General features: G+C 49.8%; 1 protein-coding gene across 11 annotated transcripts in view; it reads left to right on the top strand.

Moving 5' to 3' along the window:
* LOC117589559 (serine/threonine-protein kinase par-1) overlaps nucleotides 1-19,629 on the top strand; it is a 48,729-nt gene that overhangs the window by 27,942 nt on the left and 1,158 nt on the right. For 3 of the 11 annotated variants that reach the window (XM_034281584.1, XM_034281586.1, XM_034281585.1), the window contains exons 2-15: nucleotides 2,702-3,042; nucleotides 3,114-3,313; nucleotides 3,379-3,596; nucleotides 3,658-4,258; nucleotides 4,673-5,935; nucleotides 6,858-7,508; nucleotides 8,348-8,717; nucleotides 8,800-9,069; nucleotides 9,136-9,273; nucleotides 9,477-9,606; nucleotides 9,697-9,842; nucleotides 10,289-10,351; nucleotides 11,011-11,132; nucleotides 15,450-19,623. In XM_034281584.1, the coding sequence (XP_034137475.1) occupies nucleotides 2,834-3,042; nucleotides 3,114-3,313; nucleotides 3,379-3,596; nucleotides 3,658-4,258; nucleotides 4,673-5,935; nucleotides 6,858-7,508; nucleotides 8,348-8,717; nucleotides 8,800-9,069; nucleotides 9,136-9,273; nucleotides 9,477-9,606; nucleotides 9,697-9,842; nucleotides 10,289-10,351; nucleotides 11,011-11,132; nucleotides 15,450-19,623 (8,555 nt within the window). In that variant the 5' untranslated portion in view covers nucleotides 2,702-2,833. Of the gene's footprint in view, nucleotides 1-2,701; nucleotides 3,043-3,113; nucleotides 3,314-3,378; nucleotides 3,597-3,657; nucleotides 4,259-4,581; nucleotides 5,936-6,857; nucleotides 7,509-8,347; nucleotides 8,718-8,799; nucleotides 9,070-9,135; nucleotides 9,274-9,476; nucleotides 9,607-9,696; nucleotides 9,843-10,288; nucleotides 10,352-11,010; nucleotides 11,133-13,916; nucleotides 15,040-15,449; nucleotides 19,624-19,629 lie in introns of those variants that run through there. The other 8 variants (XM_034281587.1, XM_034281593.1, XM_034281589.1 and 5 more) reach the window with 8 other exon arrangements.

The following is a 19,629-nucleotide window of genomic DNA, read 5'->3' as shown; positions in this document are numbered from 1 at the left end:
GCATCTGCAATGCAAACCTGGATTCAAATTGATGATACCCTCTGTCCTGTAGGGTATAAATAAGAAAATATTTTCCCTTTACGTAAACGACAACGATGCAAGAAATTCCAAACTGACGGAAAAGCAAGCGCAGATATTTCAACAACTTTTACTCGGCAGGAAGGATGATGGGCAGGGGGCAGCTGCTGCTTCTGGTGTTTATCTCTGGTGCTGCCGTGCCGTGCCGGGTGCCTCATCTCGCAGCCCCTTGCCTCATGCCACATCCACATAGTTAGTTGTTTCCCTAGCTGCTCAATGACATGTGCTGTCTGAGTGCCAAAAAAAAAACGGAGAAGAGAAGAACTGGGGGAAAAGCCTCGTCTAAATAGAAGGAAAGCGAGCCAGAGGCCGCCGAGACTGGACGCCGCACAATGTTATTGTATCTTGCAGATGCGAATTGGATTGGCGAGCAGCGAAATTGAACGGCGGCATCGGCATCGGCACAGTGCCGGTCGGGTTCAGCGCACTTTAAAGACTGTTCGTTGCCCTGATTTGATTTTGGACGTGGATTTGGCGCTCTGGCTCTAGATCTTTTTTTCTTCCCCCCCCCAGTCCTCCCAGATATACGGGGCTATCTATATATCAAGCAGAGAGGGAGATACATATATGTATGTATAATTGCGTGTAAAGATTCATTTATTTATGTGTGTGACAGCGCTGAAAGAGAAGTGGAGGAGCAGCAGTAGCAGCACGCGTGCTGCGCTCGTTTGTGTAATCGTATCTTAAAGATACAATTGCAGCCCCACCATTGTTATTGTTGTGGTGGCGGCGACAGCAGCGGCGGCGGCGGCGGCTCGTGCCAAGCACTGCACATGGCTCTTGCCAGGTTCCTCTTCGTGTGGCGGCACACACTCGAGCAGAGCAGAGCAGAGCAGAGAATCTCCCCTTGAGTTTGCTTCGGTTCGGTTCTGTTGTGGTTACACTTTAATTTACTATCCATCAAGTGCACATTTATAATTGGAACGGTGCCAGTGCCACTGGCCGAGGCAGTGGCAGAGCTAGTGAGACTCTGACTCTCTCGCCTCGAGTGGCTTTCAACTATCTCTCGTTGTCTGTATCATCATCATCTCTCCCCCACGGTCTGCATCTGTATATGTAATTGCTGGGTCTTTATTCTTTTTTTGAGTCCTTCCTTTGTTCCCTATTCCTATTCCTATTCCTATTCCTATTCCTGGCTTGTAGGTCATAACTGTCAGAGACAAAACGCGCTAAACCTCTGGCTCTAGGGAGTCCTAGAGAGGATAGATGCGGATGCGGAATCCTCTCGTGATAGTTGCACTGCTCATCCACAATGCTGATAGATTAGTTCCCTAACAGTGTCGCATTCTGGGCTCAGACAATGCACTGGGAAGTGGGGGAGTAGGTGGAGTGCACCCAGCAGCGGAAGGAACGAGAGGAGAGCTCTGCACAAGTGACCACTTTAAGCCCAGACACTTGGGGGACCCTCCAACCAGAGGAGCCAAAGAGCTGGCCGTGACGTTCAAAATTGCATAAATGTCCCCAGCTACCACGCCCCCACACACAGACACATTCTATATGTGTATGCATGTGTAAGTGAAAGCCCTGGTTCGGGGCAAACCAGCGAAAAGTGTTCGCTCACAGCAAACTGTCAAAAATCGTTGATAAATATCACCAAAGCATCTTTCAAATAGCTTCCTGTCCGCGAAGGGGAACATTTCTGTCGCTGTTGACAACTTTTGGCAGCTCATCAAGTGCAAAACCCATGAAATATTTGTACAAGTATATTCGGAATATAATATTTGCATAACTCAAACCTTTCTAATGAGCTGTAAGCAAACATCGCAATTACTGCAACATTTTAGGATATTATCTATGAGTTCTTTAAACCTTCACACAGTCGAAAGATCTTTTCAGAGTGCGCACGGGTATGCCATAAGGTGTAGGCAAGACGACAGTTCCAAAGTTTTCCCTGCAACTCCATTCTATAGGTTTTACTCTATGAGACAGTGGAAAATTAATTTCTTGTAAATGTACAATCATAAATAGGTACTTTGGGTGCAATCGGATGATTTTTAAAGCCACAAAGAAGAAAATAATAATGAGACTCGTTCTGCAACTGCTAAGTTACTGTGTAAGAGAGTCTACTCTGTAAGAGTGTGTGTAAATGAGTAATGTTTCTTTATGGCTTCTGTAGACTTGACTTGATTCCACAATAACACCTTAATGTTTCGGCTACTCGTATTAGTTAAAATATAAAATTATTTACTAGCAAGCCAGCCGCCCGTACTCATGTATCCTTACAACATTCACATAAACCACCCAAATATAACGGGAATTAAACTCTTGTTGGTGCTGGCCCTGGATACGGATCGCCTTGCCTGGGCATAATTAAAATCTAGGTCGAGTGCAGATTTTTCGGCTGCTCCTCCTTTTTGTGCGGCCCGCACCGGGCAAAAGCGCAACCACACAGCCAAAGAGAGAGAGAGTGACAGCAACAGCAGCAGAAAAAGCATTTCCCCAGCCATCCCACGTCGTGTGTGCGTCGCGCTTCGTGGATAATTAATTGATTGCCCATTTGATTGAACGTTTGATGGATGAGTGCGGAGCTGCGCTGGGTTGTGCCGTGCTTCTCTGTAGACTGTAGAGTCCCCTGAGTTGACATTTGTGCTAACGGGATTCCGTTTTCTCTTCTCTTTTTTAGTAATTTGCATCGGCTCTTAGTGGTGCAGCCTCGACAGAAGACCCAGCCCCAGTCCTAGCCCCCAGTTGCAGTTCCTGCCACAGACGCAGACACACCCAACCACACGCACACCTACATACAGAGCCCACAGTCATGGTGATAAGCAAACCCGAAACGGTGGCAGCCCCACCCAATGGAGCGGCAACTGGAACTTCTGCGGCTGCCGCTGACCTGGATGCAGGCAGCAACAGTCTGGCACATCCCTCGGGAATACCACAGGATCAAATAGACAATATAATGAGCGGCATTTCCAACACGGGCGATGTCCGGATGAACAATCACCGCAAGAAGCTGCGACAAAGGTGAGTTAGTTAGTGTTTAAATCAAATGATTCGAATGGAGTGTAACTGAAGATTTGTGCATCCCTTAACAGATTTGATATTATTAAGAAACTAGGCCAGGGCACATACGGCAAGGTGCAGTTAGGTATTAATAAGGAAACCGGCCAGGAGGTGGCCATCAAAACCATTAAAAAATGCAAAATCGAGGCAGAGGCCGATCTGGTACGCATCAGGCGTGAAGTGCAGATCATGAGTTCGGTGCAGCATCCCAACATTATACACATCTATGAAGGTAATAGCCCTACAACAACGGAACCCCAGCTGTACATCTAACCATTATCTGATTTTCCCTTTTAGTATTTGAGAATCGAGAGAAAATGGTGCTGGTCATGGAGTTTGCCGCTGGCGGCGAGCTCTACGACTATCTGTCCGAGAGAAAGGTCCTGAACGAGGAGGAGGCGCGACGTATCTTCCGGCAGGTGGCCACCGCCGTCTACTACTGTCACAAGCACAAGATCTGCCATCGGGATCTGAAGCTGGAGAACATATTGCTGGACGAGAAGGGAAATGCAAAGGTGAGAGAGTCAACTAATGCTTGAATGTTGCAACATAATCCAAAATGCTCTTCCTTTCCAGATTGCTGACTTTGGTCTGTCGAATGTGTTCGATGCTGGACGTTTGCTGGGCACCTTTTGCGGCTCCCCGTTGTATGCATCACCCGAAATTGTCGAGGGCACACCCTATCAGGGACCGGAGGTGGACTGCTGGTCACTGGGAGTGCTGCTCTACACTCTAGTCTACGGCTCCATGCCCTTCGATGGCTCCAACTTCAAAAGACTCGTCAAACAGATCAGCCAGGGTGACTACTATGAGCCGCGGAAGCCGTCGCGTGCCTCCACCCTCATCCGGGACATGCTGACGGTGTGTCCAAGGAAGCGGGCCACCATCGAGCAGATCTGTTCGCATTGGTGGGTCAACGAGAACGACAATGTGTCGTGCCTGGACCTGGCCGAGGATCTGGCCAACCAAACGCCCGTGCGTCTGGATGTGCTCCTCTCCCTTACCCCGGCGACAATTACGGCGGACCAGATGGTGGTGCCATCCGCTGAGGGGGCGGCCGCTGCAGCTAAGGCGGCGGCCAACGAGCGTGTGCCCCGCTCACATTCGGTGGGATCCATACGCGACATGGGACCACCCAACACGGAGGCAGAGCGCCGTATCCTGGACATGGTTGCTGGTAAGTTGACGTCATCAATCGCCTGTCAGTCGCAGATGCTTGTTCGTTCGAATGCGCTTGAATGCCCCCACGTCAGAGAACCCCCCGAGGAGAAAACCCACGCTGAGATTCTTCTTCTTGTGTATATATAAATGGAGACTAACTTGCCACACACACAACCACCACACACAACAACCACCCACCCGACCACACACTAACTGGTGCCCCACCTGCCACGTCTCCAATCCCAAACCTCAAACCCCACACCTCAAACCATAAACATCCACATACAAAACCAATCACTCTCGACTTTCGAGTATACTAAACACCACTTGAAACTAAAGTCATTTAACCACAAAACTCATTAAACCACACCACCCTTTCTCTCTCTCTCTCTCTCTCTCTCTCTCTCTCTGTCTGTCTTTGTTTTCCCAGCCGGAGGAGAGGCCGCCCTAATGCCATCGCCCACACGCACCATCACGCCCGCCCAGAGTCCCGTGCAAACCAAACGGAAGCTGCAGCCCACCGTCTCCACCGAGAATGCAGCAGGAACTACGGCTAAGAAGAAGGAGAAGCCGGCCAATAGTTCGTTTGTGATCAGCGGAGCAGCAGCAGCAGCAGCACCACCACCACCACCACCGACTGAGCCGATGCGTCCCGCACCTGCACCACCGACCCTCATGGAAGCGGAGACTATTGGCCATATACCCGAGGAGAAGCCGAGAATGGAGCCAAGCTTCTCGCAGAAGGAAATGCAAATGGTGGGCGACCTGTGCGAGCAGCTGATGGAGGGAGAAGCCTCTGGCACGCCCACACCCACACCCACACCGACACCCATCCCAACGCCAGCACCGGTCACCGCTGCACCACCAGTGGCTGTATCCCGGCAGCCAACGCGCGGCAAACTGGATGCCGTGGCCGAGACGCCGGAGGAGAAGGATGCCACCAAGGTGATCAAAAAGTTTGTGAACAAGCACAAAACCGCCGACCTGGTCAATGCCATCAACGAGAGTGCCACGGCAAGTGGCAAAGTTGTACCCGCAGCAGCAGCAGGAGCGGTGGGAGCGGTGGGACCAGCGGGAGCTGCCACTTCTGTGCCCCCATTCGTGCGCAAATGCAGCCTGCAGGATGAGTCTACGCTGAACAAGTTCAATGCCGAGCGTCGCAAGTCGCGCATCCTGGAGACAGCGGAGAAGTTCCAGCCACCGCCACCGGTGACGACGGGACCAGGAAGTCAGGCTGCGCCCGAGAAGCCCAAGAAGCTCAGCATACCCGGCGTGAGTGTGGGCAGCTTCAAGAAGGAGTTCGAGCGGAAGGCTACCAATCCGCCAGCCACCGCAGGACCCACGCCTGGGGAGCTTCGTGCCCAAGAGCAGGTGGCCGCTGCGGCAGCTGCTGCCCAGGAGGCCGAGTCCCAGTCCCTGGCCACACCGCCAGCATCGCCAGTGGTGGCCCAGTCCCTGGAGGCCAGTGACTCGAAGAACTCGGTGACCTCGATCTCTCTGGACGAGGCGCGACGTTCGATGGAGAACTCCATAGCCCTGTTACTGCAGGCCCAGAACGAGTCCAACAAGGAGGTCGACCAGCTGTGCGCCCAGACGGAGACAATCGGCGTCAGCGAGCACACGCCCACCAGGGAGGAGCGCGAGCGTAAGTTAAAGAACGCGCGCGCCATCATCGGAAACGCCATTCAGCCGGGTGAGTGGCCAAGGCTTCGCATGTACCTCCTGCCAGAGATTGTGATCATAATTATGATAGCCGTACTTTAGTTAAGCTAAACCCTGCAGCGCTTTAAAGTTGACTACTAGCACCTTAGCATTACTACATAAAACATTATCTAGCATTAAGTGAATCCTGAATCTGGTGTTGGGTTTGAAGCACAAGTCGCAGCGGCCAGTCCATGGGTGGAGAGATATGTCTGAAATCGAAGCAGCAGGTGAAGCCAGAAGCCGCCATTGTTATAGCCTTCATTCTTAGTTAAACAGTTTCATAATTTGTGATTTTCACTCTGTGCAATTCGTAATTAAATTCAATTAATGCTTCAATTGGTAATTAGTCTTTAATGCAAGGATTTTCCTTTGCTAGCCAGTTGCACAAGCGAAAAGTGCAAAAGAGAATGCCCAAGAAGCAATGTTATTTAAGCATTTCAATCTGCCACGACTTGTGCGCTCGACTCCAACTCCAGTCCATCGTCTTGTTTTCTACACTTTTTATTACTTTTTACTTTGACATCTATTTAATTTCTTTCGATTTTCAATGTGTATGTAAACGTTTTGCAAGCGGAGTACTGCATGGATTATATCTGGCTTTTGGGAATATAATCTTCTGCTCACACTCACTCACCGAACTCTCTCTCTCTCTCTCTCTCTATATATCTCTATCTGTCTCTGTCTCTGTCTGTCTCTCCATCAAAGCGAATCCAAAGCAAATTTCCCTCCTACCTACGTTAAATATAATTTTTGCTTGGCCATTATCCAAAATGGGTTTAAATCCTAAAGCAAATAAATGCTCCGCTCATTATCATGCTCATGGAATCTGTCATCTGTCTGTTGTCCAGCTATCCATTCACCCTCCACATACATGCATCATCATATTCATTGACTCATCATCTTAATTTTAGTGATACGCAGGCCGGCACCCTTTTGTGGCATCGGCAATGGCAATGGCAATGGCTTCGGCGGTGGCAGTGGCATTCGCGGTCCCAACAGTGCCCCGATTCGTGCGGAAAGTGGCAACAACTTTACGGGCTATATGACGACCTCGCCACCCATATGTGGCCCGCAGACAGCGCCGCCAGTGCTGATCTCACCCAATGCTTTGGCGGCGGCCAAGCAGACCATACAGCAGCGCCTCTTTGGAAGTGGCCTGCCCAGCAAAGCAACCCAGCAGACATCAAAGCGACCAGCCACGTGGCAGCCCCAGGCGGCCTACAGCTCGGCGAGCATCTTTCAGCCTGCATCCAGCAGTAGTCCGTTCAAGGTGCTCCAGCAGAAGTACCAGCAGGAGCAGCATCGAGGTGCGGCTGGGGCCAGCAGTGCCATGTTTACGCCGCCGCCATCGCCGCAATATGCCCCGCCAGCAAACAGCAGCAGCAGCAACGTCAACAGAAGCGGCCACAACAGTAACAGCAGCAACAGTAACAGCAGCAACAACAACTGCAGCACGATGCCTAATGTCAATTACAATGTCAATTCGCGCACGAGACCATTTCATAATCAAGCTCAAGACACACTCAATACCAATGCCATGCCAGCGGCCATGTGGCTGAAATGTAAGTCTTGGCGGCGGCACCACCACCACCCCGAAACCGATGGAGAAAAAACCCCTCCCCCCACCAAACCCCCCAGAAACATGTGCTACGTGTGTGTGTGTGTGTGTGCCTGCCCAGCAATCCACTCAATCCGTTTCCGTTTCCTGTTCCCGTTCCCGTTCCTGTTGCGTTCCTCAAATATAATTTTGTTTTCCCTTTTTCGCTGTATGGACACTGGTTAGGCTGATGGATTTCCCACGAACTCCCACATTTGTGGCATGGAAATCTCTGTCTAATCAGTGCGATAACATCCTGGCTTGGTAGTCCTCTTCTCTTCACACCGCTCTTTGTAGTTCTGGCGCTGCTTTCCTCTACCTTTCTTATTTGTTCTGCTCCAATCGTGAATCCTTTGGGCTCTTTTTTTGTTAGACGTTGTTTGTTCTGATTGTCGTTCTCGTTGTTCTGGTGGCTGTCGTTGTTGTTGTTGTTGCTGCTGCTGTTGTTGTTGTTGTTGTTGTTGTTCGTGCTCGTTGTGTTCTTTCTATCTTTCAATTTCCATCCAATGATTGTAGAACTCTATCTGTATCTGTATCTGTATATCTGTTGCCGCTGTGCCTCTCTGCCTTTGCCTCTGACAATACCTCTGCCTCTGCTGCTGTTAATTAACCCACAACAATGTAGTACATGAACCCACTTTAACCCACTGATTGTTTGTTTCTTCTACAAAGAGAAAGTTTCTATTTCTGTTACTGTTAACTTATGCTTCATTGCTTACTCGTTCCTGTTGCACCACACCCCACCACAACTCACTCCCACCAAGAGATCAATAACTAATTTGAGAATCTCTCTAATCTCTGCAGCTTCCCCCGGTGCCGAGGGACAGCCGGGCACACCCGGAGCCGTCAAGACTTCTACAGCCTCAATTACCCTCAAGTCGGCCACACTGCCGCGTCGCAAAATCAATGCCAAGTCGGAGGTGCAGCTGGAGATCAAGCCACGCATCCCAGAGCAAGCACCCCAGCCGGCAATGCGTTTCAGCACCGAGATGCAGCATCCGGTGGCCGATCTGCGCAGTGCCCCGCCTCGCGAAGGCCCCATACCGTACAGTCCCATCAAGACGACGCTGCCGGGTCGTGCGACCAGCCTGGAGCCCAAGGAGCATGTCATCACCATCCAGCGACCACCCACACAGCATGCGTACGGACGCACCAGCTCCAACACAACCACGCGGTAAGAGGGGAGGAAGCAGTAATCGAAGATATATCCAAGATGCTATAAAAGTATTTTCTTGTTTTACAAACCTCCTCCGCAGTTCCGGCTCACTGTCACGTCAGTCTACGGTTGAATCCGAATCGGATGCGACCACCACCACGGCCACAAATATGTCCCAGGCAACCGTTACCGGACAGGGCACCTCCCAGCCCATCAAGAAGAGTCCACGTGAATTTATCATACCGATTGCCGTCGAGGGCGGTGGCTTCATCACACCCAGGGAGCGCAGCATCGAGCCATCCGAATCGAGTCACACAACCGCCTCTAGTCGGTCCACGTTTAGCCGACTGCGTCCGTCGCGTCACATTGGGTAAAAGTTTTTGCCATCGAAAGTTGTGTGCAACTTGCGCTTGAATGAATTCAATTTTGCATACAGCTCCCTGCTCAGCGAGGCCGTTTTCGATGAGGGTTCGCCATTCCAGAAGATGCGCACCACCTCGATAACACGTGACGGAGGCACTGGAGCCGGAGCCGGAGCCGATGAGGAGGCACGCTTCACCCCACACCGACTCAGGTTCGCCAGCATCCTTTTCGCTTAGTCTAAACCAAAGGTTGTGCCCCAAAGACCCCACCCACGGCATGAATACGTAACTGGATTGCCGGATTGAATCAGTCTCCTCTTCTCACTGCTCACTGCCCCTGCTCCTTGGCTGCTTTTTGATTCAGTTATTTTCATCATCTTACCATCGCTCTTTACTTTTTTTGACACACCCGCAGAAGCTCAAGACCTGTCAAGAAAATTAGTCAGGACAACGACTCGCAAAGCTCTAACGAAGAGGATGATGACGACGATGATGGCTTTGAGATACTCACGGCGGAGAATCTGTTCTCTACACTGCTGCAGCGGGTAAGACTCTCTGCTTTAATATATACTTCCTGCCCTGGCCTCTGGTCTGTGGATTCCTGGAAAACTATTATAATTCTCGGAAAATTGCAGGTGCGAAACTTAACGAATCGCCTCAACGTCAACAGCGACCTGACAGTCGGTTTCCCCAGCCATTCGAGTCGGCTGCTCACGGACATCTCGCGGCAGGCACAGAGCCACAGTCCATTCTGGAGCCAGGGAGTCTCACCCTTTGCCAGGTGAGTGCTGTCCGAGCGAGTGGAGTGGGTGGAGTGCTGTACAAGTGGAGTGGCAGCCAAAGTTGATTGCCACCCATCCAGCCGCACAGATAGACAGACAGTCCGTTAGTCAGTCAGAGAGCTTATGCAAACGTGTCCCAGCGTGACTGCAGTTAATAATTTCATTACCTTCTGTTGGAGTAGTCACAGTCGAAACTGATTTGATTAAGAGTCCACTCCTGTGGCAGTTCTGCACCAGACTCCATGACCCATCCAATGGAAAGGACGTGTTTAGAGTGTCGCATCCTCTTCAGCTTCTGTATCCAATTTGGATTTCTGCTTTTACACCACTCAAAACATTGTTAATTTTGTTATCCATTTCTTACATGCTGCCTTGCCACTTGCCTCCCTCATCAAACAATAACAAATTCAAAATCCACCAATGCTTAAACTAATCATTCACGAAGCGTGCATAGATCTCAAGTTAGTTATACGAGTAGCTATAGCGAAACGGTCGAGAAGAAGCAAGTGTAAGTACCACCAGAACACGAACTCCACCACAAACTCGTATGTTTTGGCCACTACAGTGTGTGGAAGCAATAAAGTTTATGAAATGATTTCGCTACAAGTAAATAAACATAAAGTAAAACCATACTTTGCAATTAAATAATCTTTTATTTTATTTATATTTCAATAATGAAATCGATGTTTTGTAATTTATGTACTATTCCACTCCTGTGGCAAATCTATTGGCAACTAACAATATTTGAATCTGAATGCAAATATTACAGTAAAATATTTAAGCTTTTAACATAAACTCCATTATCCATGGATCATATTACTATTAATAATACGTATCGATTGTAAAACGCACTGTAGGCTGCCAAATCCCCCGCTGTACACCATTAATCCGCAACCCATACACAATAATATTTGGCTGTTGTCACACCGGCTCCTGCTTTCAGGTGCGGGGAGCGCTGGCTGGGGGCCTTGAACATTACGGTGGAACGGCTACGCCGGTGGCTGGGCTCGTGGCCGTGCGGCCACAAATGCTGCCTGTAAGTTGGCCCATGTAATGTGCAAGTCCCTCGGCTATACGTTCGTCTCGACTGTGTCGTCCTCTAGGTGGGAAAAAGGCGTTGTTAGTACACTTGTTTGACGTTTTTCCCCCCTCCTCTCTTCCCGACAGCCGCCTGAACAGTGGCAGCAACAGCGGAGGCCTGGGCGCCCCTTGGCGCCACAGCATGTCCCGGGACCTGGGCAGCGACATGGAATCGATGTTCTCGCGCACCGGCGCCACGTTGCCAAGAGGTGAATATCACAGATTAAAGAGTAAATACCTAGATCAGTAGTGGAGACAGTCGAAACAGGAAAAGTAAACCGAAAACAGAAAACAAACAAAAGCGAAAGCGAAAGCTGAATCTGAATTTTGAATTCTGATTCAGAAGCTGGCTGTCCAGACATCAGACAAATCTATAGAAATTTTCTGCAGATTATGCTACGTAAATAAGAGTTTATTTCAATTTCAATCTACCTATGCCTACATCTATATCTATATCTACATTTACATATTCGTATGCCTACATATTACATATTTCTAGTAGTTTTTTGATGTTTGCTAAACGAAAAAAAAACCCAAACAAAAAAAACCAAAACAAATTGAATACAGATCAAGTGGACAATTACCTTATCTCTAAATAGTCTAAACCGTAAATCGTAAATCGTAAAACCGTATAGTAAAATCATATAATGTGCAGCCTGAAACCCCCTCAGAACCAAACCAGAAAACAAAAACCAACAGCAACAGCAACAGCAATGAAACACACAAAACCAACAAACAACACAATAATTATTAATTAAGTGTCTACTGTAATTATCAAGTGAAAATGCCAATTAATACTTAAACAATGACAAAACTTTAATTCTGTTGAAAATGATATGATTATATATTACACATACATTAAATATATATTTTTTTTAGTTTCTGTTTTGTGTGCGCGCACAGTTCTTAATAGCATAATTCTACCATCTCTATATTCTACTATATTCACTCTATATCTATATATCTATCTATCGCTCTATCTATCAAGTGAATTCTATATCAATCTGCTGTCTGTCCTAGAGCACAAGTCTTTTGTTATTAACCCTTAATGCCGCTGATGCTTTTCGAACGATTGGTTTCTGTGTAGCCCACAATTACATACTCGTACTCGTATTTATTGCTCAACATGAACCAACTGCCCCCCAAGACGTGCCCCTAATCGTTCTCTTCTCCTAACTTATGCACCACTTATTATTTGCTCCCTCTTCCCATCTTTTATGATTTTCCTTTCAATGATTATTATGATTATGTACCGCTCTCTCATGCAATGATGATGAAAATGAAGCTACAAACAAAACAACTCAAAGAAAAAGAAAGCAAAAGAAACAATTTTGTTAAGTCAATAATGTGAAATGAAATCGTATTCAAAGTTCTGTATACCTGTTAGCTACATACATACATAGAATATATTATTGATATGCTCAAGGATATAAACTCGTTATCCTCTGTAGAGAAATGTACGACGACGCCCCCCCCAAACGCCATCAGACCCAAATGTTATTCGAAAGAAAAAAAGGAAATTGTAAATGAATGATGATGATGACTCGAGGAAATTGTACTTAATCTTAACGACCATCAAATAAACTAAAGCAAATGAAACAAAACACCTAATAAATTTACTACATTTTGCAGTGAGAACCATCTAGATGACAATAAAGATTGCAACTTGCTTGCAACCGACAAAACAAAAACAAAAAACAAAAACCAATAACAAAGTCTTATGATATAATGCAAAAAAAAATATATATATTGTTGTTCTTTTTCGTTGTTATTTGATTTGTGGGGTTGTGGACCACAGAGATTTTGTTTTCGCAACCAAAAGAATTTTCTTTAAAAATAAATACACTCTCGCATATTTCCTTTGGTAAATTGATTGTTGTACAGTTTTTTTTTCTTATGCAAATGGCCCCGCTACCTTAAATTTGTTTTAGTTTTTACCAGTTATATATACTCGTATACTCGTACTCCAATTCCTATCATACACCCACTCCAAACAAAAACAACAAGCAAAATAGAAACAATAAACTTTTCTAATGCGCTAACAACCAAAAAAAAACACACACACACAACAACAACAAAATAATAATAATAGTAATCAAAACGAATATCCAAGTTTCAAGTTGAGTTTCCCAGTTCTCATCTTTTTAATGTGTTTTTTATTACCGAAATAAAACCAAACCAAATCTGTGTTGTACAAGAAATTAATTTGTTTAATACCACTAAGCTCACACGCACACACACACACACCCATACGCATATGCCAAACAACAACAACTACAACTACATGCGCACCAAAAAGCCAACCACCAAAAGCCACCAAACCACTCAAAAAGCTTCTCAATGTAGTCTACTATGTCCACCGCTGTTAAAAACCGCCAACAAGCCAAAGCTACTAGACAAAAAATAAATAAGAAAACACAAAACAAACAAAAAACCAACCAACCAAACACTAACTTGGCTCTAAAAACAATCTGTGTTAAAACGAAAACCAAAAACAAATTTCTGAGTTCTGGGCTTTTTTTTCCAAATGTAAATAGTAATTATAATTGATGTGAAACAGAGCGCCATGAAACGATCTTTACAATACAAAAAAGTAACATTTGTTGTAATAAAATTGCCAAATGCAAATGCAAATGCAAAATGCAAATGTCGATGAAAAAATGTCCAAAACTTTGAATACGATAATACTGTACAGAAGTGAAAATGATCTCAGCTACTAATCGAACTTGTTTCGTTCATCATCATTACGTAGAACCAGCCCTAACCCATGAGACCCAAGCCACAAAACTCCCCAATCTCATGATCAATCCATCAAACCACAAGCCTTAGCCCGTAGTCGATGCAGAACGTAACCGTAGAACCGTAGTTCTGTATCTGTATTTGTATCTGCTGTATCTGTTAGTGCGCCGCATAAAACTTTCTAATGATTTTGAGTGATAATTTTATTATTGGCCGTTTTACACACACAATTTCGTACTTACTTTCGTTTGCAGTTGGTTTTACTACTTTAACTACTACCACGCCCACAAAGCATGTTATAACCATTAACCAGAGTCCGTTCAGTACCGCCACTGTCACCGCCACCGCCACAGCCACTGCCTCTGCCTCTGCCACCAAAACGCATCCCGCCATAATTGCTACGACCAAGACAGTTGCCGTTGCCTTGGCCGGTAGCGGGCCCAGCACTCCGTCGAAGCTAACCATAACCACCACCACCTCCAGCAACAAACTGCGGCAGCAGCCGGCAGCAGCAAATCAGAAAAGCAGCCACTACCATCCAGGCCACCATCCAAGCAACACCAAAAACCCAGCGGGCAAAAGCCATCAGTAGCAGCAGAACAGCAGAACAGCAGCAGCACCACCACGCCACTGGCAACAGTGCCAGGCACCATCAACAGCAGTCCCATCAGCACGAACAACACCACCACCACCACAGCAGCCACAAGAAGCCCCATGAAGCCATAAAGCAATGGCAGCTCTGCTCTGCCAATTGTCGGCTCTTAATGTGGGGTTGGACGCAGTGGATGCGAGTGTTGGTGTTGTTGCTAGCTGTTGGTGCAGTGCTGCGTGGGTGCAGCTGTAAAGTGGGTGTGTTCTGGTGGCAAAAATGTAAATGCAATGCTCTTTTATGTTTCCCAATTCGATTTACACATTTGTTTATTGTTTAACAAAATTGTTTGTATTTCATTTTGGAGCCTACGGCAATGGAAACAACATGCAGTTGGGGAACAACTTTTAATTAAAACCGAAAGCAGACAATTGTATATTTTCTGGAATCAATTGGAATAATCTGCTTTTATCACCTTTCACCTAATATGGAAAGCGAAACTTTGTGATTTTTTGTTTCATCTTTAACTATTGTATAATTTTAAATGTTAGAACATTATTTATGCACTGCTCGAGGGAGCAGGGACACCTGCCAGTCATTTACTCAACCCAACTGAATTCAACTCAAGAAAAGCATTCCTCTGGGGCAAGAGCTTCAAGCCTATCAATTAAGACATTAAACTAAAACAATTAAAAATTAAAAAACTTAAAAAACTAAACACTAAAACACTTACACACCCAGACAACACATGAAACTATTTTTATAGACACTGAATAAAATATGAAATTGAAATTGTTGAGCATTTGTTTATTGGCCAGCTTCTGCCCGTTTGTGTCCTGCACGTGTCCTAATCCCTGTTGTAATTCGTTGATATTCGTTAACTCTGTTGGATATGATAATCCGCCTGCCAGTTTGTTTGTTCAGTGTTACGAATCTACTCGTAGTCCGGCGAGAAGAAGTTCTTTTGGTTGCCAAAACAAGACACAAAATGTTTACAGATTACTTGGGCCCTGCAACCGCTGGAGCAGTCAGTCGATGGATGCGCTGTAAGTAGATCCCACTAACACTCGATATCCATCAGCCGTCAAGTAAGTGAGCCACTAATCGAAGCCACTAAGTCGTTCTCTCAGTCTGCCTGTACTCTCAAGTGCCCTCGATGTTCATCTGTGTCCTTTCTACTCTTTCAATCTCCCCACAGGTCACCACCAGGGCAAAGGCAGCTCCAGCAAGCCCAGCTCGACGCCGGCAAACGTGGAGAAGGTAGCACCATCATCAGCATCAGCATCAGCAGCAGCAGCAGCAGCTGGCACCTCTGCGGAACCTCTGGACCTGGCCGATCTGGATCTCTCGCGTCTGCGGCTCAGCAAGAAGGATCTCGAAACTCTGTCCAGCATTACGCCGGGTCTTCCCAAGTGCTTTCAGGAGCAGCTGCTGGCCAAGCTGCCGCCCACCCAGGCCCGCAAGCTGTCCCGCACCCTAAGCGTGCAGACGAGTGCTCCCAGCAGCGGCGTCACCCCCAAGCCCTACAAGCGCAGCCAGAGCGGTGGCCGCGGCTACTTGCCGGATCAGCCAGAGGAGGACTTCAAGGCCAAGCCCCTCACAGATGCACCCAAGACAACGGCGGCCAGTACGGCCATCTACCGACGCAGCCTCAGCAGAAGCCAGGCTCTGACACAGACTCAAACACAGTCCAATCAGGAGGGGGCACAGCCTGCGACTGTGTCGACTACGACCACCAAGAGTCGCAGCAGCAGTGTGTGTCGGGATGACTACGGCAAGTCCTCGCTCTGCAGCAGCAGCTACACCAGCGACATCAGCGACAAGTACAAGTACTACTCGCCCTACTTGAGCAAGTCCAGCAATGGAACGACAACGACAACGACGACGACGACGACGAAGGAGGTGCCGGAAAAGCGTTATAGCGCTGGCCTGGGGCGTCCGCCAAGTGGATGCATGTCGCCACCCCCGAACGGAGCATTGCCGACGAGCGTGCCAGTGGCCGAGGGCAGCAGCTCCCTGCGTGGACGCTCCTCGCAGCGCCGAATCTCACGTTTTCTGCGGCCCGACTTCTTCGACGATCCGCGCGACCGTGAGACCCAGAACGTGTTGCGGGAGATACGCGAGAAATCCAGCGACCGCATGGAGCAGGCGGATCAGCGTCGCCGCAAGCACAGTCTGCCCAATGTGGAGCAAGCCGATCAGCAGCCCACACTAGAGCCAGGGCCAGTCCGGTCATCGATGCGTCACACCCGCAACAAGAGCGTCGAACTCTTCCCAGATGGCGAGGGAGCACCGCAACAGACAGGGCAGACGCCACAGGAAGCTTCTGGCAAGCGCTCGGGACTCCGGCAACGAAGTGTGTCTCGGCCACGCGAACTGGAAACCGATCTAGACAAGCATGAGCTGGCGGACAAGATTCTGCAAGAGTTGCAGCTGCTTTCCGCTGTGCGCACCCAGCACGAGCAGGGACAGATTCCCGATGTGGAGACGGACAACGCAGAGGAGACCTCAACCATCCGTAAGGTGAAGAAGGTGAAGCCCAAGGAAGTCGCCTCAAATGAAGCGGAAGCCAGCAAACTGTCAACCACAACAACAACGACCACGACGACGCTGGTGCGCAAAGTCAAGAAGGTGTCCAGGAAGACAGATGAGCCAAAGACGCCCAGCACGGAGACAGCTGCCACAGAGATCCCTGTGCCTGCCTCCACGCCCAAGGAGACCAGGCTGAAGCGCCCCAAGTCATACCCCATGAAGGACCTAGGTCTGAGCCTCAAGTCCCCAACCGAGCTGCCCGAACCCTCCGCATCTGCCTCTGCATCTGCGATGCCCAGCAAACTGCCTAGCAAGCTGCCGTCGGCTGTGGGCAACGAGGCCCAGGCTGGAGAGAGTGCACAACGGGAGAGCCGCCTGATGCGTCCCAAGAGCTATCCGGCCACCAAGCTAGCCACGCCCAAGGAGCTGCGAAAGGTTACTCGCAGTGGCGTGGCCATTTCCACCATTTCGGAGGCGAATCCAGCTGCCACGGCAGCTCCCGCGGCCACTGGCACGCCCATCAGCTCCAAGTCCACGTCGGAAGAGAAATCACTTTCGGCCACTCCCACCGGCACCATGAGTAACGTGCCCGATACCAAGGACACGGCCTCCTCCTCAAGCGACTCGCGACCCACGACCATCAAGAAGATCATCAAGGTGTCGAAGAAATCCAAGCTGGTGCCACCAACGCCAGTGACGCCAACCACAACGCCCTCAGCCACAACAACCACAAATACGACGGCAACAACCACACCTGCAGACAGCTCCAAGGAGTCGAGTCCAGTGATTAAAACGAAGGAGAAGTCGCCAGAGAAGAAGTCCAGCAAGGGACTGCTCTACGCTCTGGGACAGAAGTTCGAAAAGCTCCGAGACTCGGCGATGAGCAAGGACAGAAAGACGGCCACATCCGGAGGGGCCACAACCTTGGCCTGCACCCAGAAGCAGGGATCGCCCGAGGAGCGCAGCTCGCCCGAGAAGGCCACGGTGCTGCGCAAGAAGAAATCCCTGGAGCCAGAGAAATCCATCGAGCTGCCAGCGGAGGACAAGCGAGTGGACAAACGGTCCCGCTTTGACAGCATGCTACGCTCGCTGCGGGAACGTTCTGTGCCCCGCTCCCAGTCCAGCTCCAGGGCGAGTCCCAAGCGAGCGGCCAGCGTGGAAGAGCTGCATGCAGGAGACACGGATGCAGGCACCGGTAAGCAGAGTGGAGCTGTCAATAAGATGTTTGGGGGACTGCTGCGTCGCTTCGATCGGGAGAGCAGCGAACAGCGGCGTGTGCGGAGCACTCGATCCACCAGCAACATTGAGCGACAGGTGCGCGAGGAGCAGGATGCCCTGTTGCCGACATCGCCCATCTACCAGAATGTGGTGAAGGCCAAGCCAACCGCTCTACCGACGGGCGCCAGCGAGGAGAACTGCAACTGCGAGACGGCATGTCCGGACTGCAGACAGAACCAGGGACAGGCCAACAGCCTGAAGCCCAACACCACGAGTAGCAGCAGCGGAGCCACGCCGAGCATCAAGGAGAAGCGTAAAGGACTGATGTTAGATCTGGCCAGTACGCAGGGAGCCAGTGGGGGGGCGGCGAGTGCCGCGACTACAGCCACAACCACCACAAGTGGCAGCAGCTATCGCGGATCCAAGACCAATCCGGCGCTGATCAATGGCAACGGGGGAATGGGACTGTACTCGAATCTGCCACCGTATCCGGGTGCCGTGAAGAGCGCCTCCTCGAACAACAGCTCCAGCCAGCAGTCCGTGGAGAATGCCACCAACAACAACTCCACGAACACCAACAACAACTGCAGCTCCCAGACGTCGGGCTATCGCACATCGTCGGCGCATGAGATCAATCGGAACAATCCCCTGCTGACGCCCTCCTTCGAGAACATTGCCAACTACTCATCGGACTCGCGCAGCTACCAGGATGACTGCGCCTCCACCTCCACGTTCCTGTCGCCCACAGAGGAGCCGGAGCTGTACTTTGACAACTGGTCGATATGCTCCGAGGACAACTACATGCTGCACGCGACGCCCTCGCCCACAGTCTCCCGCCTGTCGCGAGCCTCGCTCTCCTCCCCCACGCGCTGCTCGGAGAGCTCCGATCCCAACGAGAGCGTCATCGATCGCATCAAGCGACGGAGCTTCTACAGCCGCTTCAACGAGCAGAAGAAGCCGCGTCGCACCAGCAGCATCGTGGGTCCCTCGGCGGTGCGGGACTACTACAGGGAACAGCAGGCGGCGGTGAAGGCTCGCTCCAGCCACAAGTTGCATGTGGCAGAGGTGGAGCCGCGTGCCCACTCCCCTGACATTGCCCAGCAGTTCTTCAGGCCGCTGAAGCTGAGCCCCGTGGGCACGGAGCTAAAGCCACCGATGTACCGCTCGCCCCTGGACTACTCCACCTCCTCGTCGGGTGGGGCTACGAGCAAGCCCCGCAAGAGCCTCAACGACATACGCAACACCTCGCCCTCGTTCCTCAGCAAGCGGTACGAGGTGCACGACTACAGCTCGGTGCCCATGCGATACAAGAGCTCCTCCAGTTCGAGTCCCAGCAACGGAGCCATCGCCAGTGGCTACTACAACACCTACAATCCCAAGCGGCGCTCCTCCTACACCCTGAACGGCAGCCTGCCCACGGCCAGCAGCAGCAGTGCCGCCGGCAGCAGCCACCTGGATGGGTATGCCACGCTGGGGCGACGCTCCATCCGGCCCTACGATCATCGAACGATGTCGCTGCTCGAGCCACCAACAACCAGCAGCAGCAGTGCAGCTGGCAGCAGCGCCTATCAGCGCAGAGAAGCACGCACTCCTGTGCGGGACTACACCTCCAGCATTTCACGGTAAGT

This window comes from Drosophila guanche, unplaced genomic scaffold (genome assembly GCF_900245975.1).
Source record: "Drosophila guanche unplaced genomic scaffold, DGUA_6, whole genome shotgun sequence".
Taxonomy (NCBI): domain Eukaryota; kingdom Metazoa; phylum Arthropoda; class Insecta; order Diptera; family Drosophilidae; genus Drosophila; species Drosophila guanche.
Note: the sequence above shows the minus strand (reverse complement) of the source record. Positions and strands in the feature narration are given on the sequence as shown.